The sequence below is a fragment of the Callithrix jacchus genome, chromosome 6 (genome assembly GCF_049354715.1).
Source record: "Callithrix jacchus isolate 240 chromosome 6, calJac240_pri, whole genome shotgun sequence".
Taxonomy (NCBI): Eukaryota; Metazoa; Chordata; class Mammalia; order Primates; family Cebidae; genus Callithrix; species Callithrix jacchus.
The window spans coordinates 140,735,843-140,760,563 of NC_133507.1; the positions used below are offsets into that span (position 1 = coordinate 140,735,843).

General features: G+C 51.9%; 1 protein-coding gene across 22 annotated transcripts in view; it reads right to left on the bottom strand.

Annotated features, from left to right (window-relative positions):
• Window positions 1–838: 838 nt before the first annotated feature.
• CFAP65 (cilia and flagella associated protein 65) overlaps window positions 839–24,721 on the bottom strand; it is a 43,436-nt gene continuing 19,553 nt past the window's right edge. For 9 of the 22 annotated variants that reach the window (XM_035305770.3, XM_035305761.3, XM_078328584.1 and 6 more), the window contains 19 exons: window positions 23,746–23,904; window positions 23,366–23,516; window positions 22,734–22,862; window positions 21,065–21,278; window positions 20,609–20,737; window positions 14,795–14,971; window positions 14,446–14,512; window positions 14,170–14,280; window positions 11,428–11,619; window positions 11,166–11,321; window positions 9,508–9,651; window positions 8,975–9,088; window positions 8,677–8,784; window positions 4,354–4,398; window positions 3,922–4,124; window positions 3,334–3,507; window positions 1,953–2,453; window positions 1,131–1,268; window positions 839–1,017 (listed from right to left, as the gene is read on the bottom strand). In XM_035305770.3, the coding sequence (XP_035161661.2) occupies window positions 933–1,017; window positions 1,131–1,268; window positions 1,953–2,453; window positions 3,334–3,507; window positions 3,922–4,124; window positions 4,354–4,398; window positions 8,677–8,784; window positions 8,975–9,088; window positions 9,508–9,651; window positions 11,166–11,321; window positions 11,428–11,619; window positions 14,170–14,280; window positions 14,446–14,512; window positions 14,795–14,971; window positions 20,609–20,737; window positions 21,065–21,278; window positions 22,734–22,862; window positions 23,366–23,516; window positions 23,746–23,904 (2,997 nt within the window). In that variant the 3' untranslated portion in view covers window positions 839–932. Of the gene's footprint in view, window positions 1,018–1,130; window positions 1,269–1,952; window positions 2,454–3,333; window positions 3,508–3,921; window positions 4,125–4,353; window positions 4,646–8,676; window positions 8,785–8,974; window positions 9,089–9,507; window positions 9,652–11,165; window positions 11,322–11,427; window positions 11,620–14,169; window positions 14,281–14,445; window positions 14,513–14,794; window positions 14,972–20,608; window positions 20,738–21,064; window positions 21,279–22,733; window positions 22,863–23,365; window positions 23,517–23,745; window positions 23,905–24,721 lie in introns of those variants that run through there. The other 13 variants (XM_078328587.1, XM_035305766.3, XM_078328586.1 and 10 more) reach the window with 7 other exon arrangements.

A 24,721-nucleotide genomic window follows, 5' to 3' on the forward strand; every position in this document is an offset into this window, starting at 1 on the left:
TTCAGTCCCCGCCCCCAGACACACACTCACACCTGTCCGGGCGCCCGTTTGCTTGGGGCAAATATTGACTCATGGAGGCGGAGCGCCCCCTCCCTCCGCCGCCCGGGCTCTGAGGCCGGAGCTTCTCCAAGGCCTTGGTGGCGGGGTGGAGGGGAGGGTGCTGCGGACCTGGGCGCCTCTGGAACAACACCAGATGTCACTTTTCCACCCACCTGCCTCTGGGAGGGAGGAGCCGAGAAGCAGAGGACAGAAATGCCCGGGCGGGCGGGGGTTAGGAGGAACCGAGAGGTGGGTATCCCCTGGTCTAAGGACTGACTCACAGTGGGAGTCGCTTCGCAGGGTCTGTGGCCAGAGATCTGGCGGTGATCTCAACCCGTCCCAGCGTCTAGTTTTTGGCCCTCCACGGCGTGCCTCAGTTCTCCTTCCTCCCCAGCCTCTTGGGCACCCGGGGCCGGGCAAATGCTAAGGGTCTGGCCCTGGGGGTGCCGAGCCTCGGAGGAGACGCGGCGCGGAAAGGTGAGGGGTGGCCGCTCGGCCCCGTGGCCACCTGCTTCGCTGGCCAGGCCTGGCGATCAGTTACTGTGCACTAAACTAAGTTGGGGCAGAGGCCAGCCAGGCCCCACCCGGAGCGCCCTCCACTGGCCAGACTCGGTCCAGCGTCCGGCAGAGAGCGGCGAGGTCTCAGGCCAGCTGCAGCGTGGACAGAGAGGTGCATCCTCCCGGGCCCTAAGTCCCCGCCGCGCCGTTGCAGTCAGCCTGGGCTGCTCTGGCCATCCTTCCCTCTCAGAGCACGAGCGCGCCTTTCCCCCTCGTCGAGGAAATAAAGTCAAGGCAGATATAGAAAAAAGACTAGATGCTTTTACTGGCGGGACGGTGGAGAGGGGCCCAGGCGGGACCTAGGGCGGCTTGTCGGAGAGGTTGGGCGCGGGCATCTACAGAAGGTCGGTGGGAAGTGGTCCCACCGGGTGGAGTACCTCTGCTTGCTGCATCGGCAGCAGCATGTCCGGGGTCAGAATCCTAGAAGACAGAAAGTCCCAGGTGGGCTTGGGGGCGAGGCTTCGGGCAGAGCCTGCCTGCTCCCGTCGCCCCTCTGGCGCGGTCTGAGCGGCCGCTGGCCCCGGGGCCCCTACCTGGGCATGCCAAGCGGCGGCAGGGCGATGACGCGCGGCCGCGAGGTGAGCACCACCTCCCCGCGGCTGGCCTCCACCAGGATGTTCTGGATCATATTCTCCAGCAGCGCCTCCTGTAGGTTGGCGAAGGCCGGGAGCCTGCGAGGGGGCGGGGGCTAGCGTGAGCGCGGCCGCAGTGACTGCGCGCCTCCTTGCGCGCCTGTCAGTGCAGTGCGGTGTGCCGCGAGCTCTACGGAGATTCCCATTCGACTCTCCCCGTCCACTACACTGTGGGGCATCCTTGTTTCAATGTTACAGACGTTCCAAGTGTGGCTAAAAGATTCCAAGTTGTCAAATATGCTGCTGATTTAAGGAGTGGGATTCAAACCCAGGCAGTGTAGTCCGCATCTCAGGGCCAAGTTTGGAGAAAGGTAGGGAGGCTGTGAGAGGGTGCAGAAGGGACTGGGCGGGGCCTGGGGAATCTCTGCAAGAACATAAATCATCTGCAGGGCAGCCCCAGTGGGAAGCCCCACCTGCAAGACAGGTGGTCCTTTTCTGGCTCTAGAGGCCATTTCAGAGACTTTGAAGATTATAACAATTCTCCTGGTAGTCATGTGCTGGCAAATGTCAACAACCAGCTCTCAGAGAAAAAAGAATAAAGTTCAGTGTTGTTACCAGGCTGATACTCCCACAGAGGCCTTAAGCTACCAACATGACCTCACTAAGGCATGAGTGAGGATGAGATGTGCACACAGGCAGCCACCAGCCTCAGCATCGGGTGCCTCCTAGCAACCTTCTGCACACCTGCCTCCCTCCCATCCTCACTGGGGCCTGGCTGCCCACCTTCTGATGGCCTCCTTCTCATCCTGTTCTTGCTCCTCCTTCATCATGACTTTCAGCTGCTGTTGCCACTGCCATTGCGCGGACTCCTGGGACTCAGGCTGCCGTGTGGGCCCAATCACTGTCCAGCTCACTTTCTCTTCCTTCTCATCCCTCTCCTCCTTCTCCTCCTTTATCTCCTCCTTGCTCAATTCCTCCTCCTCTTCTGTCTCCTCCTCTTCCTCCTCTTCCTCCAACTCCTCTTCTTCCTCTTCACCCTTCTCCTCCTCCTCCTCCCCCTCTTCCTTCTTCCCCAACCCTGGCATGTGCTTGGGTCTGTCCTCCAGCTGCTTGTCCTTCCCGTCCTCCCAGCTGCTGGAGGGCAGGATTGGCGTTAAGTACAGGCTGTTTTTCTGGTCCGTGAACTTAGTTGACTGCTTATTCCAGAACTGGCAGAAGTACGGCACCTGCTCCGACAGGGTTTGGGCCACAGCCTCATGGAAGTTCTTGTCTTCCAGCAGACCCCTAGATGGCAGCAGCGGGGGAGAAAGCCTTGCTGAGGGGCCCTGCAGCCCCTGGGAGCCCTGGCTTCAGGGCTAGGTGCTAGGTGGGTAAGGGGCCAGCTGCAGCTAGGTGGGGAGAGGGGAACCCTTGGTCAGTTGTTCCTCCTATCCCTTCTTTCAAGGAAGACATCTTGGAAGTGAACACGGTCTGGTGGAGGCACAGCAGGTCAGAATCACACAGCTGATGGGCAGGAGCCCTGCGGAGATACTGAACTGGCTCCAGACTCATCTACTAACCCGGAAATGGGGCAGAACTCATGACCCAGAGCTCCATCAGAGCTCTACTACCCTGGGGTGGGTGGGGTGGGGGACAGTGGAGGGATCTTGCAAAGATGTTCTGTTTCTTTTTTTCTTTTTTCTTTCTTTCCCTTCCTCCATCCCTCCCTCCCTTTCTTTCTTTTTTCCTCTTTCTTTCTCCCTTTCTATTTTTTTTGAGCCAATGTCTCAGTCTGTCTCCCAGGCTGGATTACAGTGGTATGATCATGGCTCACTCAACCTCAACCTCCCAGTTAATTAAGCTAATTAATGGTCTCAAGCAATCCTCGCACCTCAGCCTCCCAAGTAGCTGAGACTACAGGCATGCACCACCATGTCCAGATAATTTTTGTATTTTTTGTAGAGATGGGGTCTTGCTATGTTGCCCAGGCTGGTCTCAAACTCCTGGGCTCAAGCCATCCTCCCACCTCTGCCTCCCAAAGTGTTGGAATTACAGGCAAGAACCTCTGTGCCCCACCAAGTTCTATTTCTTAAGAAAGGAAGAGTGCTAGAATGTAAGGGGCTCTAGCTGAATGAGCTGGAGGGATGGGGAGGTGGCAGTGAGAGCTCAGGGTGTGAGATGGTACCTGATGATGGTGGTGAGAATGTCAACCAGGAGCTGCTGCCGCTGCTTGGAGACAGGGCCCCGCTTGGTGGGGGATTCTTCCTTGGAAGTCTCTGACTCTTCCCTGGAGGCCTTCCTCTTTGGCAGCTCCCTGTGGCAGCCATGACACCCTGAGTGGCCGGGGCAAGCCACCATGCTGGGGTTGGGGGCATAAACAGTGGTGGTAGCTTCCCAGTGATGAGGGCACAGATGAGTTTGAGGCACTCCCAGACTTAACCCAACTATAGCGCTACTGGGTTCAGAGAACCAAGCTCAAACCCTCAGAGTCAGCACAGGAGCTAGAGAGACTCCCAGTTGGAAAAAGAAGGAATAAAGATGGGCAGGGGATGCCTAGTTGTGTTCCCCAGGGGGCTCTGGCTTCTTGGTTCCCCTCTCACAAGGGCCTAAGCAGTAATGGGGGCATTGTGGGCCCAGTGGCGCTCAATGAGTCCCACTGCCACTGCCCATGCTCCACCCCTCACCATGGGTTGGGTCCGGGCAGCCCCTGCTCTGGAGTAGCAGAGAGGATAGAGAGAAGAGGAAGGTGACCCCTGCCTTCCCAAGAGCTTACCGGTACAAAAAGTAGCAGGGAAACTCTGAGAAGAAGTTAGCCAGAAAGTAGTCAATGGCATGGGCTCGGGCAGTGAGGCCCAGGCACAGCATGCCTGGCGAGGGTGGCTGGGGGCAGGACCAGGATATCTCCTCCTTTGGGGTCTGCAGTTTCCAGCTGGCAGGCCGGCTGACAGACTGCTGGTTATTGATGGGAGGTAGCGTCTTTGGGAAGGGAGAGACATGGATGACAAGGGTTTGGGGACCACACTCACATCACCAATGGGGTCCCTTGACTTAGTTCCCCATCAGGCCCTTTGGGCCACCTAAGCATGTGACCCCACTCGTTGCCCCATTCATCCCTTCTTTCTGGGAGGCTGGTCCAGGAGTTGGGGAGCAAGCAAGGACCCTCCCAAGTTGTCCCAAGAAGTTGGGCCTGGGGCTTACGCCTCACCTTGTACTTCCTCGCAGGTTCACATGCTGTGCAGCATGTTCTCCTCTGTGAAAGAAGGGAGACCCTTGCTTGAGATTGGAAAGGCCCGGCTGGTTGCGGTGGCTCACGTCTGTAATCCCAGCACTTTGGGAGGCCGAGTCAGGTGGATCACCTGAGGTCAGGAGTTCGAGACAGGCCTAGCCAATATGGCGAAACCCAGTCTCTACTAAAAATACAAGAATTAGCCAGATGCAGTGGCGCATGCCTGTAGTCCCAGGTACTCAGGAGGCTGAGGCTGGAGAATCGCTTGAACCTGGGAGGCAGAGGTTGCAACAAGCCAAGATCTCAGCACTGCACTCCAGCCTGGGCCACAGAGTGAGACTCTCGAAAAAGAAAAAAAAAGATGTGAGAGGTCCGAAGAGACCCCCTTCTGACCACCTGGCTGCCCTCTTGGTCCTGCCCAATTCCCAGTCACATTTTCTTCTAGAACCTTCCCTAGGGAAGTGCTGCCTGTAGACCAGGAAATTCTGGTTTCCTGAGTGAAGGAAATGCCATCAAATGTAGGTGGGCAGCTCCAAGCATGCTTGCCCTGGTGCCCTGGAGCTTTGTGGTTTGCTGAGATAAGAATGGTTTGGTAAGATGAGAAAACAGTCTCCCTTATTAAGATTAAACTCAGAAATTCCTTCTCTCATGCCCCCAAGAAGAAATTTTTGTTTTTTTTGTTTTGTTTTTGATAGGATCTCACTCTGTCACCCAGGTTGGAGTGCAGTGGCACGATCATAGCTCACTGCAGCCTCGAACTCCTCTGCTCAGGTGATTCTCCCAACTCAGCCTGCTGAGTAGCTGGGACTACAGGTGTGAGCCACCACACCTGGCTAATTTTTTAAATTCTATTTTTGTAGATGCAGGATCTCACTGTGTTGCCCAAGGCTGGTCTTGAACTCCCAGGCACGAGCATGGCCTCCCAAAGCTCTAGGATTACAGGTGTGAGCCACAGTTCCCAGCCTTAGGAGGTAATTTGTATTCATAGTTGAGGCAGAGCTTCAGAGGGGAGCGATGACTCCCTGGGGTTTTGGCACGGCAGACACAGAGGTGATTGAGGAGCAAGAATACCAGCTGGGATGGCTGTGACATTGGGGGAGGAACAAAGACAGTCTCGTGTTTATTGTCTGACCCCCGCCCCCCAAAACACATACTCATAATTCACACTCAGTGAGCGCTTCCTGGGTGTGAGAATCTAATTAAAATTACTACTCTGGGGAATAAGAAGTATTGAGCATTTATTTTATTTTGAATTGGTTTTAAGTAATTGTCTTTATAGTTATAAAAAGTAATCTGTGGTGTTTACAAAATGTTGGGAATTTCTGCTATGATAAACAAATAGGTAAGTCCCATGGCCTTCGGAGAAGCAGGCAGCACAGAAACTTTTGAAAAACTTTACATTTCTCTGGATTTAACATGGAAATAAAAAAATTTAAAGAATAATTTAGGCCGGGCACGGTGGCTCACACCTATAATCCCAGCAGTTTGGGAGGCTGAGGCGGGTGGATCACAAGGTCAAGAGATCGAGACCATCCTGGTCAACAAGGTGAAACCCCGTCTCTACTAAAAATACAAAAATTAGCTGGGCATGGTGGTGCGCGCCTGTAGTCCCAGCTACTCGGGAGGCTGAGGCAGGAGAATTGCTTGAACCCAGAAAGCGGAGGTTGCGGTGAGCCGAGATCGTGTCATTGCACTCCAGTCTGGGTAACAACAGCGAAACTCCATCTCAAAAAGAAAAAATTTATTTTAAACCATGGTAAATAAAATTTGGTGATTATATATGGTTTCAAATGTTAACCCTAGTTGAGACAAGAGAGAAAATATAGCAAGTAGAAGCAGAGAACAGGATCATCAGAAGGGACCTGAGAAATTGCTGCCGCATCCATTTCAGCAAACTTGTTAGCACAGCATGTACTCATGCTAGGATCTTGAGTGAGAGTGTGTGAGTTTAGCTCTGCCTAATATATTATTACTTGTGGGATCTTTGGGAGACTATATCCTCTTTGAGATTAATTTCTTCTATAAAATGAGCCTAATGCTACCATACTCAGATTTAAGGGTTATCATGAAGATAAATGAAATAGTAAAGGACTACTAAGGACCAAACAAATATGAATTTTTTGCCATGGAGAAACAAGCGCTTGGGGAGAGTATATGACCTAAGGTTTCTGTAGTTTATGACCTAACCAGGCCCAGAATTTAGTTTTTCAGATTCTAGAAGTGTGTTTCTCTGTTGTGCCAAAAAGCAGCACACCTCAGAGAAGGGAAAAGGTGTGAACTGTGGGTATACTGGGGTTATCAGTGTGCCTCTGAGGGAAGACAGGCATCTATTCCCAGAGATGCCCCTGAAAATGATACAGAAGATGCTGAAGAATCCAACATGACGATGGAATGAGGCATTTGTAGTCATGCTGAAAACAGAAAACTGGACTAAGTGGAAAATTTATAAGCATGTCTTTGTAGCATCCTCTCCATTTTTGGATACATTTGGAATTTTCCATATTAAAAAGATAAAAGTCTAGGCTGGGCGCAGTGGCTCACTCCTCTAACACCAGAACTTTGGGAAGTAGTCCTTGTAGACTTTGGGAGAGGATGTCTTTGTAGATATGTTACATGAACAAACTACCTAGTTTATTTTTAGTTCAACATAATAATTGTTTTAAGAACATATGAAATAATGACTCAGTATAAAGTGCACTTTTAAACTCCTATAAATCACTCAAAACTTTATTCCTTTTATAATGTTTGAGTGTCACTAATACTAGTACTCTCTCTTTCTGAGCCATCTTCTCTATTCATAAAAAAATCTAATTTTAATTAGATTCTATTGATTCATTATTTTCTCCTGTGTGCCTTTATTTGGGAAGTACTGTTAGTGCACCTTGCTATCGAGTCTCTTTCCCTGACAAGAAACTGTCAGTTTTTAAGACTCAGGAAAGCTTTTATTTTCACTATCACATATGAAGAATGAACTGAACACTTAACTTGGAAAGTAAACCCTAAATGAGGGATTCAGGACATTTTCCTTAACTCACTTAATCCTCACAACAATGCTACAAAGCAGATATCTCACCCGAATTAAAAAATATTTTTAGACTTTTATCTTTTTTATTTTTTTGAGACAGAGTCCTGCTCTGTCACCAGGCTCGAGTGCAATGGTATGATCTCGGCTCACCGCAACCTCCACCTCCTGGGTTCAAGCAATTCTCCTGCCTCAGTCTCCCAAGTAGCTGGGATTACAGGAACCTGCCACCATGCCCAGCTAATTTTTGTATTTTTAGTAGAGATGGGATTTCACCATGTTGGCCAGGCTGGTTTTGAACTCCTGACCTCAAGTGATCTGCCCGCCTTGGCCTCCCAAAGTTCTGGGGTTATAGGAGTGAGCCACTGCGCCCAGCCTAGACTTTTATCTATTTAACATGGAAATTTTCAAATGTATCCAAAAGTGGAGAGGATACTACAAAGAACCCTCCATTGCCCATCGCCCAGCTTCAACAACTAGCAACTCATAGCCAGTCTGGTCCGAGCTGTGCCCCACCTCTGGATTATATTGAAGTAAATGCCAGATGTCACAGTACCCACCTCTACTTCTTACAGCTGAAGGAACTGAGACGTTCCATAGGTTGTATGGAGACTGAGATCCCAGAGCTAGAAATCATTAACTCCAGGAATGAAACCTGGGCAATCTGTTTCCAGAGCCTTCCCCTGAAGCCACAGTGTCTTCTATCAGAAGGTGAACTCCAGGCTGCGCGTGGTGGCTCACACCTGTAATCCCAGCACCTCGGGAGGCTGAGGTGGTCAGATCACCTGAGGTCAGGAGACCATCTCTACTAAAAATACAAAAATTAGCTGGGTGTGATGGCAGGTGCCTGTAGTCCCAGCTGCTTGGGAGGCTGAGGCAGGGAAATCGCTTGAACTCGAGAGGCGGAGGTTGCAGTGAGCCGAGATTACGCCACTGCACTCCAGCCTGGGTGACAAAGACAGACTCTGTCTCAAAAAAAGAAAACAAAAAACCAAGGTGAACTCTACATTGTCTCCCCTGTATCTGCAGTGTGCAGCACATAGTAGCCACTCATTAAATGCTGGCTACATGAAGCAGGGAATGGACAGACAGCCTTTATCCAGAGAGCCTCTCCGGATGGCTGTGGAGATGCTAAGCTGAGTCCAGTGAATGGAATCTAGTCTCTTAGGGCAGGCTGGCTGGTTTGGCCTGGAGGGCCACCTTGGCCCACTACCACTGTCCCCTCCAGTAAGACCAGTCAGAAAGATCTGGGTGTTTGAGGCCTACTCAGTCTTCCTCACCTTCACTTTCCTGTCGGTGATGGTGAACTCCACTTCCTGCCTCGCCTTCTCATTCTTCCACTCCTGCAGCTCCTTGTGATACTGCCGCATGAGCTGCTGCGGGTACAGCTTTGGCCAGGACAGAGAGAGAGAAGACCAAGGTCTGGAGCTTGCCCTGGGCCTATGCTGTGGGCCTTTCCCTTCCAAGGGCTGACTCCTGCCTTTTGCTGGGGTCTGGAGATCTCACAGCCCATCTTACCTCACCCCAGCACTGGGAGCTAGGCCTCTATCCCACCTTACCTCTGGGGCTGATTCCTACCTTGCATATGAGGTCTACACTGTAGAAGCTGGCATGCACAGAGGCCCTCAAGGTCACCACAAATGGGACTGTCTCTTCAGGAGCCACCACCCCTATCATGGGACTCACAGACACCTGTTGATTTGGGGAAGGAGTCTCTGGAGATTCACAGGGATGGAATTGGATAGGATGGGATGGGATGGGATGGGGTGGGATGAAGTGGGATGGAGTGTGGTGGGATGGAGTGTGGTGGGATGGGGTGGAGAGGGATGGAGTGTAGTGGGACGGGGTGGGATGGCGTGGAGTGGGATGGAGTGGAATGGAGTGTAGTGGGATGGAGTGGGATGGGATGGGATGGGATGGGATGGGATGGGGTGGGATGGGATGGGGTGGTGTGAGGTGGGATGGGATGGAATGGGGTGGAGTGGGGTGGGGTGGGATTGGATGGGATGGGATTGGATGGAGTTCGGTGGAATGGGATGGGGCAGGGTGGGGTTGGATGAGTCTGAAGCACTGATGGATATTTCAATTCTGTGGGCTCAGGGTACTCTCACCTCCCCAAAATCTGGAGGACTTGTCTGCCAGGCAAAGACAATTTCCTCGTTCTTAGAGATGTTGTTGAGGAAGAGCAGGCGGCTGCACTTGCTCTGCACAGGGATATTTCCCAGGGAGATGTGAGACTGGGACAGGAAGACATTCTGTGGGTGGAGAGGGGAGGTAAAGAAAGAAGAATCACACAGCTACTGCGGGTTAGAGTGCTGTCCCCAGGCCAGGCACTGTGTTAGGTGCTTCCCATGCACGTGAGCCTCATGATGGCCCTGTGACATAGCTACCACTACTGCCCCATTTTACAATGTGCTGCTAAGGTTCAGAGAGTACAAGTAAATTGTCCAACAATCTCCCACACCTGTAGCTGGGAAAAACCAGACAGTCACACTCTAGTGCCCATGATTTCAAACGTTAAAATAGGCTGGAAGGGCTGAACCAGAATCAGCTTAGAGAAGACAGAGCTAAAGCCAACATAATTTGAGTCTCTCTGATGGATGACTGTAAATGAATGGCTGATCAGCTGTTGGCATCTCACTGGGCATAGAATAAGAGCGTGTTGTAGGGATGTCTGGAACGGCTGAGACCACACAGAAGGGGCACTTTCACTCTGTCCAGACTCTGAGTGATTACAGGGCAAGGACTTTGTCTGGCTCTTCTCTGTCCCCAGGGCCTCTGCAGTGCTCATTTTAGAGTTCGAGTCCAACAAGGGTCTGGAGGGGTGGACAGGTGCATAGACAGTGACTGAATGGCTGGGGAAGGGGGGCTGGCTGGAGGGGTGGATGGATACTTAGGTGAGTAAGTACCCATTTACCCGCGTGGATCACTGGGTAGATGGATGAACGCTGAGTGTGTAGGTGGATAAATGGACGCATGGATGGGCAGGTGAGACCTTCCAACAGTGAGGAGCATGTGAACTAAAGTAGCATTATTGACCCTAGATGTTTTTCATCAAAATCCATCTAGGTCCAGGGGAAGAACTCTTCTGTATGAAGATAATACCTAGAATAGAAGAGCTTCTTTTGACACTTTTTTTTTTTGAGATGGAATTTTACTCTTGTTGCCCAGGCAGTGGTGTGCTCTCAGCTCACTGCAACCTCCACCTTCCGGGTTCAAGTGATTCTCCTGCCTCGGCCTCCCCAGTAGCTGGGATTACAGGCACCCACCGTCACACCCAGCTAATTTTTGTATTTTTATAGAGACGGGGTTTCACTATGTTGGACAGGCTAGTCTCAAACTCCTGACCTCAGATGATCTGCCTGCCTCAGCCTCCCAAAGTGCTGGCGTGAGCCACCCAAAGTGGCCTCCCAAGTGGTGGTGTGAGCCATGGTGCCCTGCCCTTTTGATGCCTTTTAAACACCCCCACTCCTATGCCTTGTTTTAACATCCTCAACCTAGAGAAGTCGGTGGACTGGAGGGTCCTGCGCAGGTGCAACAGCTTGAGCAGGAACACCTGTAGGCACTAGGTGGCAGGGTAGGCCTCTCACGGAGCTGGTGTAGCCTCCTGAATCTGGAGGAGGGCGGGTTCCAAGGCCTCATCTCTGCCTCTATCCCTCCTCAACTCCATCTCATTTACCTCCCAGCCTCCCCATCCTTCTGTTCTGGCCACCCTGGGTGCTGAGGCTCTCCCACAAGGCGTCAGGCCTTCCAGCTCCCCTTTCCCCACCTGTCCAGGCACCATCAGCCTAGAGTGTATGGAAATGTCCCAAGAGGAGATGTTGTGGAATGGGGCTGTGTCCCCCATCTTATGTGGGTCGTAGCCCACTCCCTGGAAGTGGATGAGGGCCGAGTTCCATCCCAGGATGTGTATGGGCACGTCCACCTGGGGAGTTAGAATGGTGGGGAGTTAGGTAGGGACTGGTCAGAGGGAGGCCTGCTGAGGAAGCCAGCACCACCCCACCTCCCACATCATCCAGGCTGCTGCTCACAGCATAGGTCTTGGCCTCGATGGGTGAGAAGATCCACAAGACACGCACAGTGGTGCCTGGCTGAATCTCCCCTTTGGGGTTGAGGCAGCAGAAGATGGGGTGATCGAAATTTTTTTCCTGAACCTGTGACAGGACGTCGGTCTGGACCTCATATGTCACAGGCACTGAGCCACCGTTATACAGCTCATAAATCTGCAGGGGACAGGAATAGGAAAATTGCCACATCAGCTCAGGACTTCAAGCCAGAGAACCTGGAATGCTATGCCCACGGTGGGAGGGCAGGCTGATCTCCATGATGTCAGCTTTGAGTCTGTGAGCTCCTCTGAAGACCTCTCATTTCCTGTGTGGCTTGATCACCCAAGAAATATGTAACTGCATGTTTATCCTGTGACATTTTAGGATCATCTGTCATCTTATTTGTAAAGGAGTAGCTTATTTTAGGTCTTCAATTTAACTTCATTAAGTTTTATGTTTTTGTTTTTGAGACAAGGTCTCACTTTGTCACCCAGGCTGGAATGCAGTGGCATAATCATGGCTCACTGCTGCATCAACCTCCTGGGCTCAAGCAATCCTTTCACCTTAGCTTCCCAAGTAGCTGGGGACATAGGCATGCACTGCCACATCCAGCTGCTTTAAAATATATATATATATATATATATATATATATATATTTAGAGATGGGGGGTCTCACTACGTTGGCCAGGCTGGTCTTGAACTCCTGGATTCAAGCAATCCTCCCACCTCTGCTTCCCAAATTGCTAGGATTACAGGCTTGAGCCACTGTGCCTGGCCAAGGCAGTTCTGCTTAAAGGTAGTAAGGGGGCAGAAAGGTCTGAGGGACTAAAGACTAACTTCAAACGTTGGGAATTATAGAATGTCCTAGAAGAAACCAGAGATCTTCTAGTCCAATTCTTCCTTTTAGAGATGAAAAAAATTGAAGCCAGAGAGAACAGAGTTCATTTCAGTCCTGGCCCATTTTCCCCTTTCTGAGCACTCACTCCTGAGCATACTGACTCTATTTGCCTACCCTGGACCACCTTTCAGCTCCAGACCTGGTGCTATGGATTGAATGCTTGTATCCTTACAAAATCCATAGGTTGGAACCTAATCCTCAATACAATAGTATTAACAGAAGATCAGGAGAGGATCCGGTCATAAGGGTGGAGTCCTCATGAGTGAGATTAGTGCCCTTATAAAAGAGGCCTGTGGAAGCTCGTCTGCCCCCTCCACATGTGAGAACACAGCAAGAAGCCACCGTGTATGAACCAGTAGGTGGGCCCCCACCAGACACCAAATCTGCCCATGTCTTGATCTTGGGCTTCCCAGTCTTTATAATTACAATAAACTATAATAAATTAAAATAAATTTGTCATCTTTATAAACCACCCAATCTATGGTAGCCAGAATGGACTAAGACACTTGGTGTCCAGCTTCTACCTGAAAGCCCTCTTGGTTGTCTCATTAGCATCTCAAACTTGGCCAGAACCAAACTCTTCATTCTAAAGCCTATTCCTGCTTCCAGTTTATCTCCTTTTAGCAAATGGCATTACATATTCCCAGTAGTTCAAACCAGCTTTACTGTCACAGTGGGGCTGCCAGGAAGCCAGAGGGGTATATGGAATTGAACAGAGTTGGGGATGGGAGACTCCCCTCTAGATCCAGGAAGCCCATTCCTTGGCCTCTAGGCTGAATGGCTGGAGTGCCCTGTTCAGAAACACAAAGGCTTCTAAATGGTTAGAAATTGCACAGCTGTGAAATGTTTGGGAAAATATTATGACCCCCTCTTGGAGATTACCAATGTACATTTCCAGAGCAAGGGAACTGTATTCCCTTCAATCAGCAAAGAAAGAAAGATCTAAGCCTTCCCAAGAATTCACATTCCAGTTCTTCACACTCCAGAAGGACGTCCTTTGTGGAGCAGTGATTTTCAAACTGCAGCTAAGACCTACTGGTGAGCAGATCTAAATCGATGCTGTGGGTCATGCCCACCATTTAAAAAACTGGACAGAATAGAATAAAAAAGAAAATATCTCCAGGTGTGGTGGCTCATGCCTGTAATCCCAGCACTTTGGGAGGCTGAGGCGGGCGGATCACCTGAGGTCGGGAGTTTGAGACCAGCCTGGGCAACATGGCAAATCCCTGTCTCTACTAAAAACACAAAAAATTAGCCAGGTGTGGTGGTGCATGCCTGTAATCCCAGCTACTCAGGAAGCTGAGGCAGGAGAATCACTTGAACCCAGAAGGTGGAGGTTGTGGTGAGCCGAGATCATGCCGCTGCACTCCAGCTTGGGCAACAAGAGTGAAACTCCGTCTCAAAAAAAAAAAAAAAAAGAAAAGAAAGAAAATATCAGGATACTTTACATGTAGTAGCATAATTATCAATTTGTGATACTTCCATTTTGGTTGTATGTGTATGTATATACTGGGGTCTGAGCATATATAACATAAAATATATTAGTATGATTCATGGTCAAAAATTTTTGAAGAAAATTTTGCTAAAGGAGAAAAAAAAACCGCTCATTTTTTAATTGGAACTGGGCCAGGCAACGGGCTTAGCACCAGGCACCAGGACACTGCAGCCTCTCCCTTCCATTCTCTCCCAGTTGCCCAGTCAACCTGCTGGCCCAGCCTCTCAAGTGCTTCCAAAGGGCATGTCTTTTTCACCCTTTCAAGAGCTGACACTCATGCCCAGAGATCAACATTTAGGCCTTCTTGGTCAATAGGAGAGTGTGGACCACTGACCTGCCATGGGGGTAGCTTGTCACCAATAGGAACGGGGATGAACTGGTGGCTAGTGGAGGTGAAGTGCACATACTTCTGCTCCGGCTTCACTGTCACACCTATGAAATTTAGCTGGAAATAAAAGGCTGAGGGTAGCATCCTTCCCTGGCATGAACTGACACAACCAGCGGAGATCTGGACCCCAGCTTCCCAGGAGAACACAGATCCCTGCTCCTGTCCAGCAAACCCCCTCCTCCAGCCTGAAACCAAGGCAGGGCCAGGGTGCTGGGGCCTCACCAGGATCTCCCGGCCATGGGACACCTTGAGGAGCACCGGGAGGCGATCAGTGCCGATGAACAGGTGGCTAGAAAGAAATAGATCAGTCTGGGAATGAATTCTGGAACCCTGGTACAAGTAGGAGAGCAAATGGAAAGGACATTTCTGTGGCTTTTTGCTGGCTAGTCCCTGGGAGCAACTCACCCCTGAGTTGGGATGGGATAAGAAGGAAATTAGACCTCCCCTGCAGGTGAGAAGGTGGTCCTCCTAGGTGATGGCCATTGGGGGTGCCCTGGAGTCACACAGTGAAAAGGTAGGAGTAGGGGTCTCTATGATTGGAAGTGCAGTGGGCTTAGGGGTGGGGGAACACCTGTATTTTAACTCCACCATCTGCTCCTGCCCGGGACTCAGCCTCCCGGCCCTGGGGCTAACAAAGAAGATGCAATTGTCCTGCACGCGCATCTGGTGGAGCTCAGTGGAATTCAACTCTGCTTGCTCTGCCCAGAGCTCCACGTCGATCTGCTGGTCATTTGGAAAGAGGAAGGCCCTGGGAGAGGGGAGCAAAGCCATACAAAGGACCGGTCAGGCAGACCAGAGAGGCGGGAGCTCTGAGACCCCTAGGGGTGGGAGGCAGCCTCCCCCATGAATCCTGTACTTCGTTCCCACGTTTGGCAAACTGTCCCATGTGTGCCTGAGCAAATGTGGCTGTTGTGGATTCTCATTTCATAATTGCCCAAACCCAGGAACCATGCAGGGCCATGGCAACTCATGAAGTGAAGAGTGGGGCTCCTGCCGTGGGTGCCAGGAGCCAAGGTGTTGCTTGAATATGGGGGCCACTTTGAGCTGGCCAGGAACCCTTCTGTGACAAAGCTCTTGGGCAGGGGCCATTCCCAAATGACCATTCCTAGGAAGGCTGGCAGCACAAGCCAGCAGCCCCAGCGAGTGGAGTGTCCAGGCCAACTTGGGCACAGGGTGGAGAAGAGATGCCCCAGTGGGCCTGGCACTCTTGAAACAGAAGCAAGGCTGTGCACACAGTTAATGTCCCTGACATGCCTAGAACTGCAGTAAAGTAGATAATGCATCTTAAATTGCTGATAAAACAAGTGACAAAGGGGTCCTGAGGTCACAATCTAAAAGAAGAATCCACTTCACTCTCAGAGATGACACAGAACTGGTTCCAGCTGCAAACTGGGTGCAGGATATGACAGGGAGCATCCAGAAAAGGAAAAGAAAGCGCATAACACACACCTGAGAGAAAACGCGCAACACACACCTGAGAGAGAGTGCGCAACACACACCTGAGAGAGCGCAACACACACCTGAGAGTGAGCAACACACACCTGAGAGTGCGCAACACACACCTGAGAGAAAACACAACACACACCTGAGAGAGAGCTCACAACACACACCTGAGAGAGAGCTCACAATACACACCTGAGAGAAAACGCTCAACACACACCCTAGAGAGAGCACGCAACACACACCTGAGAGAGAGCTCACAATACACACCTGAGAGAAAACGCTCAACACACACCCTAGAGAGAGCACGCAACACACACCTGAGAGAAAACACAACACATACCTGAGAGCACACACAACACACCTGAGAGCACACACAACACACACCTGAGAGTGTGCAACACACATCTGAGAGAACACGTGCAACACACACTTGAGAGAGAGCTCACAACGCACACCTGAGAGAAAACGTGCAACACACACCTGAAAGCACGTAACACACACCTGATAGAACACACCCAACACACACCTGAGAGCGCACAACACACACCTAAGAGAACACACACACACACCTGAGAGTGTGCAACACACATCTGAGAGAACACGCGCAACACACACGAGAGCTCACAACACATACCTGAGAGAGCACACAACACACACTTGAGAGCACACACAACACACACCTGAGAGTGCAACACACACCTGAGAGAACATGTGCAACACACACTTGAGAGAGCTCACAATGCACACCTGAGAAAACGTGCAACACACACCTGAGAGCACGCAACACACACCTGAGAGACACATCACACACACCTGAGAGTGTGCAACACACATCTGAGAGAACACGTGCAACACACACGAGAGAGAGCTCACAACACACACCTGAGAGAAAACACGCAACACACACCTGAGAGCACACAACACACACCTGAGAGAACACACACCACACACCTGAGTGTGCAACACACATCTGAGAGAACACACGCAATACACACCCGAGAGAAAACACGCAACACACACCCGAGAGAGAGCGTGCAACACACGCCTGAGAGAAAGCGCACAACACACACTAGAAAGCCTTACTGGGAGTCAGGAGGGTCCAGGTCCAAACCCTCAGAAAGAACCAGTGTAAAATTTTTTCACCTCTGAAGCAGGAAGAATAGTAACATTCAACACTAGTGAGTTTAGAAAGAGCAGATTCTAACATAGGTGGATGGAGAGCCAACTGCTCAACCTCTTGGATGGAATTTTGGCAGCATATGCCCTTTGACCCGGAAGTCTCTGTTTGGAAAACTAATTGGGAAGAATAAAAGCATATATGTGTGCATGCACACATATCACCCCTTTCTTTGTAATGGCTATGAAAAAAAAGCAGCTGGGAACAATTAAAGTTTCCAATAAAGGAGTAATTTAACAATTTAAGGTTCATCCATATTATGGCATATTACACAGCTACTTAAAAGAATGCGTTAGATAATTGCATTGATCTGAAGGAGATGTTGATATAATGCTGAATGAAAGCATCACTATTCCTGAAAGTAACAGGTATAGTATTGTGCCATTACTGTAAAAAATAAGAGAGAAGTGTTCTGTAAATGTGTGCATGTCTGTACTTTGTACAACTGCTGAGCATAAAAGGCACATTCCGAATCCTTATCACACCAGCAGCGGGACTTGGAGAGGGAGCTGTGGAGTTTTTTACTTTTCTCCATAGTGCCTATGTTGTCTGACTTGTTACAAGTGAGTAAACCACTGTTGTCATTTTATTGGGCATATTGGCAAAATTGGAGACCTTGCTAGTTTGGGGTCCTTGAGTATTTCAGCCTCTCCTTTGTCCTCACTGCCTTCTGCCCTTGTCCAATCTCCTTCCCCCTGACTTTTTTTTTGAGACAGTCTCACGCTGTCAGCCAAGATGGAGTGCAGTGGTATGATCTTGGTTCACTGCAACCTCCACCTCCCAGGTTCAAGCGATTCTCCTGCCTCAGCCTCCCTAGTAGCTGGGATGTGTGTGTGCTACCACATCTGACTAATTTTTGTATTTTTATTAGAGATGGGGTTTCACCATGTTGGCCAGACTGGTCTCAAACTCCTGACCTCAAGTGATCCTCCCACCTCGGCCTCCCAAAGTGTTGGGATTACAGGCATGAGCCACTGTGCCCAGCCCAGTCTCCCTCCTAAATAATTCCAGCCCCCTTCCCTGCCAGCCCTCGAGTGTGGCCTTCTAGGCCATCTTGCACCCCTCTCTCTGGAGGACCACAGCAGCCTCTCAACCTATCCCCCTTGCCTCAGGCTGCTAACTCATTCTCCTCGAGAACCTAGTGTGACAAGACTTGAAAGCTGATCATGTCTTTGCTCCTAGCTCCCTGATGCACCTCCCATGATGTCCTCAGGAAGAAGTCCACACTCTCTCAAGGATGCCTCACTCTCTCAAGGTCCTGCGCTCCTGGTCCGTCTGCCTCCCCAGCCTCATCTGAGACTCTCCCCTCTCTCCCACTCACTGCTCCAGCCATGCAGTGCACATGCCAGTCCCTCTGTCTGGAAGGCGCTTCACAACCTTTCTGCCTTTTCTCACCAGGCCGTAGGTCTAGCTTACTTGTAGCTCCCTCCAGGAAGCCCTTCGGAAGTGCCACACACCTCCTTCACAGCGCACGTGACCCTGCAACAGGAGGCTAGTCTGCAGCACCTGGAAGGAAGGGACTAGGCCCATCCACATTTCTATCCTGAGGACCAGCCCAGAGCCTGGATCCGGGAAGCACCCAGTAAAGGTTTTGCCAATGAGTTAAAGACTGGATGAGTGAACAAACGACGGTAACCAGCAGATGTGACATCTGAAAAGAATCTCCCCTTAAGTGCAAGACCCTACAAAGGCCAAGCAAGGTGGCTCATGCCAGTAATCCCAGCACTTTGGGAGGCTGAGATGGGTGGATCATGAGGTAAGGAGTTCAAGACCAGCCTGACCAACGTGGTGAAACCCCGTCTCTACTGAAAATACAAAAATTAGCCAGGCTTGGCAGGCATCTATAGTCCCAGCTACTCAGGAGGCCGAGGCAAGGAGAATTGCTTGAACCCAGGAGGCAGAGGTTGCAGTGAGCTGAGATTGTGCCACTGCACTCCAGCCTGGGGGTGACAGAGCAAGAGTCTGTCTTAAAAAAAAAAAAAAAAAAAGGAAGACCCTCAGGGCCAGGTAAAGCAGAGGTGCTGAGGGGAGAAGGCATGGAGCGGGTGGGGCAGCCCCACGGTTCCCTGCTTCCCCTGGAGCTCCCCCTCCCACTGGGGGTTCCTGCCTGCTGTTGCCTCCTCGCCCTCTCTGAAGGGCCTTGGCAAGAATAAAACCTTTATGTTCTTTATGAGCTCAGTAGAGACTGACTAGAGTTTTCAAAAATAGCCGTCTAAGAAATTGAAAGGAAAGACAACACAAAAGGCATAGGAGAGTCAATCGGCTTAGAATCCTGGACGCAGCACGAACTGCCTTCCTGTGCCTCAGATGATCTGGTGGATGGGCTGCCTGGGTTTCCCCACCTGTTTCCAGCAGCCTGGACCCTCTCCACAGAGAGTGTGAGCTGGTTGCTCCCACACAAACATCAGCACACGGTCCACTCCAGGACACAGGCCAACACTGCTTTTTCTGCCCCCACGCCTCTCCCTGGAGCCCTGTAGGGGCCTGGCTCCTGGCCCGTTCAAAGAGCCAAGTGAATGGCAGGTCTGGAGCTCAAGGCAGGCCTTGGCCTTCCCCACCAGGCTGGCAGTCCTGCCAAGCTTCCCAGTCATTCAGAGCTGGAAACGCTCAGTTTCTCACAGTTCCAGCTCTTCTCAGACAGGAGCCCCTGAAAGAGCCAGTTTCCCCGTCTTCCTCCACCACGGAGGAGAAAGGGGACAGTCAGAGGGTGAGGGACTGCTGGTGCTCACCTGATGATGCAGCCCCACCACTTTCACCCCACACCCCCCAAGACTGTCTCTGCTCAGGCCAGCGAGTTCCTGATCACAGACGCCCCAACCTGCATATTGTCACTCTTCTCCATCCACTGCCATACCCTGGCCGGGCCCCTGGATCCCTCTCCCAAGTCTGATCCAGACGGGGAGACTTATTTTTCACCTTTCTGTAGCCAAGCAAAGCTGGAAGTCATCAAAAGGAAGTTTACTAGGAAACCAAGATGCACGGTGGAGGGAGGAGGAAGAGCAGGAAAAGTCCTGGCATGGAAGCAGGATGTTTGCTGGGCACAAGTCCTGAGCCCCTGTGAAAAGGCCAAGCTTGGCCAGCTCAGGTCCCCAGGCCTCAGCCCACCTGTGTCCCATGAGACTTTGCTCAGCCCTGACCCTCAGCGGCAGCTCCATCCCCTACAGCAAGTCCCTGTCCTTCCCCACCAGAGAGCCTCAACTCATCCCCATTCAGGCCCAGCCTCCACTGAGCTGGGGCTCTGTCAGGTGGGAAGCACCGAGGCATGAGTAGAAGCAACTCATCCTTCTTGCTGAGTACCTGCGGTAGGCAAGGGCTCTGGAGCGAACAAATCCAGCTTTGGACCTGGCCCTGTCCATTCACGGCTGAATGGCCTTCACTGAGTCCTTAACCTTGCTGACCCTCAGCCTCCCTATGAAAGAGTCTAAAGAGGCGGATTTTCCTACAGGATTGGAGGAGTAAAGCCCAGGTCCTGGCATGCAGCGGATACCCAGTGAATGCATCTCATTTGTTAAGTGATTAAGACCTCTCTGCCCAAGTTCCACCAAGGCAGTCCCACCACTTCTGAGCCAATCCCTGCATTTCAGCCAGCGAGGGGCCTCAAGTCCTGCTGGTAGCTGACCTCCACAGCCATCAGTGCGAGGCCCACTCTTCACAGATGCCATGCACCCAGGCCACCACTGGCAAGACAGCACAGCTCCTGTTCCCCTTCAGCCTCTAAGCACTTGTCTTCCAGGCCCCCCAGTGACCACCCCGCTCAAGCCATACCAGTCCAGGGGCACCACTCCACTGTTCTTCAGAGCCAGGAATACCACGGAAGGTGGGGCCTTGAATGGTGCGGCCCCAAAATTGAAGTCAAGCCTTAAAGGGGTGAGGATGGGGGGGATCTGGCTCATGCTGTGTGGAACAGAGAAAGGTGCTCAGAAATGGGCATGGGGCCAGCTCAGGGCCCTCCCAGGCATAGCTGGCTTGGGCACTCCCCTCCCTCCAGGTGGGAATTGGAGAGTCTGGGACTCAGGGGCAAGGGTGGGCTGGCTCTTCAGACTGCAAGCCAATTCCTTCCTTCCCTGGGCCCTTCCAGGGATAGGCGACCATTGGGGAGCTCTTCCCTCAAAGAGACAGGAAACAGCTTCCTGGTTCTGGGGTCTGGGCAGCTCCAGGAACATCCCTAGATAGGCCCTGCCCCTACCCTCCACCCCCACCCCCGCCCCAGGCTCAGCTCACCTGTGCCGGGTGGGCACTTTGTAGGTGAGCTCCCCGGGGGTGGGGTCATGCTCCAAGTAACTGTTGAGCAGGTCCAGAGAGAAGAGGCGCCGCAGGTGTTTCCGGGTGATGCCCTCAGCACTGCCCATGGAGCTGACATCCAGGATGGAGAGCAAGGGGTACACGGCCACCAGGGAGACGCAACACAGCTCCTGCTTCTCCCCAGCCTTGTTATCTGGGAAGAGGGGTGAGGAAGAGAGAAGCGGGCTTGCCTCCCACCTTCCCTGGAAAGGGCGTGCAGGCCGAGGGTGCAGGAGCCCTGGCAGCTGGCCTCAGGACCCTCGTCAGGAGCAGTGGGTCCCTCTCGGGCTCCAGGCCATTTCCAACAACAGCCAGCCCTTGCCTGACACTTTCTGTGTACTGGGCACTGTCCTACATGCTTTACACACATGCCTGCAGTTAAGGTGCCCCGTGATTTGTTTTCAAACTCATTTGTAATAACAGCTTTATTGAGACACCATTTATATACTGGGCAATTCACCCTTTAACACATACAATTCAGTGATTTTTTTTTTTTTTTTGTATATTCGCAGAGGTGTGCAGCCACCACCACTATCTAATTTTAGAAAAATTTCATCATCCCCAAAAGAAGCCTAGTATCAATTAGCCATCCCTCCCATTCACCCTCCCCAGGTAGCCGCTAACCTACTTTCTTTCTCTCTTTCTTTAATTCTGGACAATTCATATAAATGAAATTATTCAATATGTGGCTTTTGTGACTGGCTTCTTTCACTTAGCATAATGTTTCCAAGGTTCATGCAAGTGGTGGCAGGTATTGTGACTTCACTTCCCTTTTCTGGCCTGTGTGACATTGTCCCCATTTTAATTTTTTTATTTATTTCATTTCATTTTTGAGATAGGATCTCACTGTGTTGCCAGGCTGGAGAGCAGTGGCACTATTACAGCTGACTCACTGCAGCCTTGACCTCCTGGGTTCAAGTAATCCTGCTGCCTCAGCCTCGCAAGTAGCTAGGACTACAGGTGCCTGCTACCACACCCTGCTAATACTTTTATTTTTGTAGAGATGGGATCTTGCTATGTTGTCCAGGCTGGTCTTGAACTCCTGGCCTCAAGCAATCCTCTGACCTCAGCTTACCAAAGTGCTGGGATTACAGGTGTGAGCTACCCTGCCCACCTTATTATCCCCATTTTAGACATGTGGAAACTGAGGCACAGGGAGGTGAAGTAACTTGCTTAGGTTACAAGGCTAATAAGTGCTGAAGCCAAGATCCAGTTTCAGACCAACCCTCTGGCCCCAGTCCACACTCTTACTTTCCTCTCTGTGCTGCCCTAGACTCCTTCCAACCTGCCAGGGGCAGGCTAGTAAGAACTCCATTTTACAGAGAAGAAAGCTGAGACCCAGGGAGAGTTAGAATCTAAGATTACACAAGAAGTTAGCAGAGCTCCTAACTCTACACTGGCCACACACACATATGGACACTCATCTGGACAGACACATCCAATGTATGACATTTACACTGGACACCAAAAGCACGCTCCAGCATGCCCCACTCACCCTGCCAGCTCTGTCTGACGCTCAGCATGCGCCACCTCACGTCCTGCCTAACACACTCTACCCCCCATCCTGCACTTCCCTGGCCCTGACTCTCTCCCCAGGTGGTCTAGGTACCTCTGTGGGAGAGGAGAGAGTAACTGATGGTCCAGGAGTACTGGGACCGGTGCTTGGGACAAGCAGTCAGGCAGATGGCGTCCTGGGACCGGGGTGGCATGCTCCCCTCTGTTCGGTCCAGCTGCAGAGCTGCTCAGGGATGATGCTGGTGAGTCAGTGGGTAGGGAAGCCCCAGCCTCTCCTCCTGCTGCTTTGGAGATACCCTCCCCTGGGCCAGGAGAGCACCGGCTGGGCAGCAGGCTCTGAGGCAGGAAATGGAGCAGAACCCCTCCTTCCAGCCTGGGTCAAAGGGACCACACCTAACTCTGTGTCATCGGCACCTGCTAAGCACTTTTCCCCACCTAGCAGCCCTGTGAAGTAGATGCCACCTGTGGCCCCTTTTTACAGATGAGGAAGCTGAGGCTTAGGGGTGGGGTCTCGCTATGTTGCCCAGGCTGGAGTGCAGTGGCTCTTCACAGTTGTGATCACAGTGCACTGCAGCCTGGAACTCCTGGGCTGGAGGAATACTCCCACCTCGCTTCTTGAACAGCTGGAACTACATGTTTGTGTTAATGTGCCCAGAAGGTTAACCAGTCTTAACCAGTACCTCCTCCCACCTCTCCTGGCCCCAGTCCCAGCCCCGGCCCGAGTACCGAGGGAGTGGTTGTCAGCGACCTCAGGGCTGCCCTGTTCCAGGTAGAGGCGGTAATAGAGGGTGCAGTTGCCATCATTCAGGAGGACAAGGAATCTGGACTGCTTGCTGTTCACCAGCACATTCCCAAAGGCCACCTCCTTTTCCTTTGCCTGGAGGCCACAGTCAGCCAGTCGGGAGTGGGGGCTCCTCCAGGCCCACAGCCCCACTCTCCCAGCCCCATTTTCAGAGCATCTCCCAAGGAAGGTCAAGTTTGGGGTGTCTGGGGGAACCAGAGGGCTCCTGTCCCCTGCCCTCTTGGAGTCAGGTTCCCTGGGGCCATCCCTCCCACCTGTCTGGGCCCCTGCCCCAGCCCCCTCCTGCCAGAACCCACCCACTCACTGAGAGGCTGCTGGTGAGCCCCATGCCCACCAGCCGGAGCTTGTAGTGGGTCGTGGCAGGGGGCTTGGCATTTGGAGGCAGGCCGGCTTCCCAGACCCAAATCCCCACTTGGAACAGGTACTTGGTCTCCTCCAAAGGGCTGAAGGTCCACGTCAGCGTCTGGGGTCACAGAAATGATCCCTGCAGGGGACTTCGGAAGCCCCTCCTCGGGTCCCTGGCCATCCGACGCCCCACTGCAGGGCGTCACACTACGGCAGCCCTTTCTCAGAATTTACCCTGTGCCAGGCACTGTACCCGGCACATGTATGGCATTTCCCCAAGTCCTGTGCTCCTATATCCCCAGGAGCTCAGTGGCCTTATTTCCATGCTTCATTTTCTGGTGAGAAACTGGAGGTTCAGAGAAGTGGGGTCCTTGCCCAAGGTCAGACACTAGTGAGGGTGGGAGCGGGGTGTCAATACTCCAGGCCACCTCCGCAGGCTTCTGCTGCCCCCAGGCACTGTTCCCTGGGCTCTTACAGATGCCTGTACTGGCGCTTCTTGTCCTAAGTTTAGCCTCCCCAACCTGTCTGTAAGTTTCTAGACTAGGGACAGGGGTCTGCTATTCTGAGTCCCAGCCAGCAGCCCCGCTGTGACTCAAAGTCCCCTTCCTCACCCTCACTGGTGGCTGGCCATTTGGACCCCAATCCAACTGCTGCAACCCACCCTCCCAATGACCTCCCAACTTTGGGGACCACGGTTGGGGAGGTGACATGCCCCAGGACCCGGCATTAGACACACTGGTTCTAGTCCCAGTCCGGCATGTCCTAACTTATGATCTTAGTAAATGGCTTCCCTGCTAAGCCTCAATTCTTTGTAAAATGGTGGGGGGGTGGGGGATGGTGGCAGTAATAATAACACCTCATCGCCAGGTGCAGGAGGTGAGTGTGGAGGGAATAGGGGGTGCACATGGTAAGTCTGGACCATGATAGGCACAAGT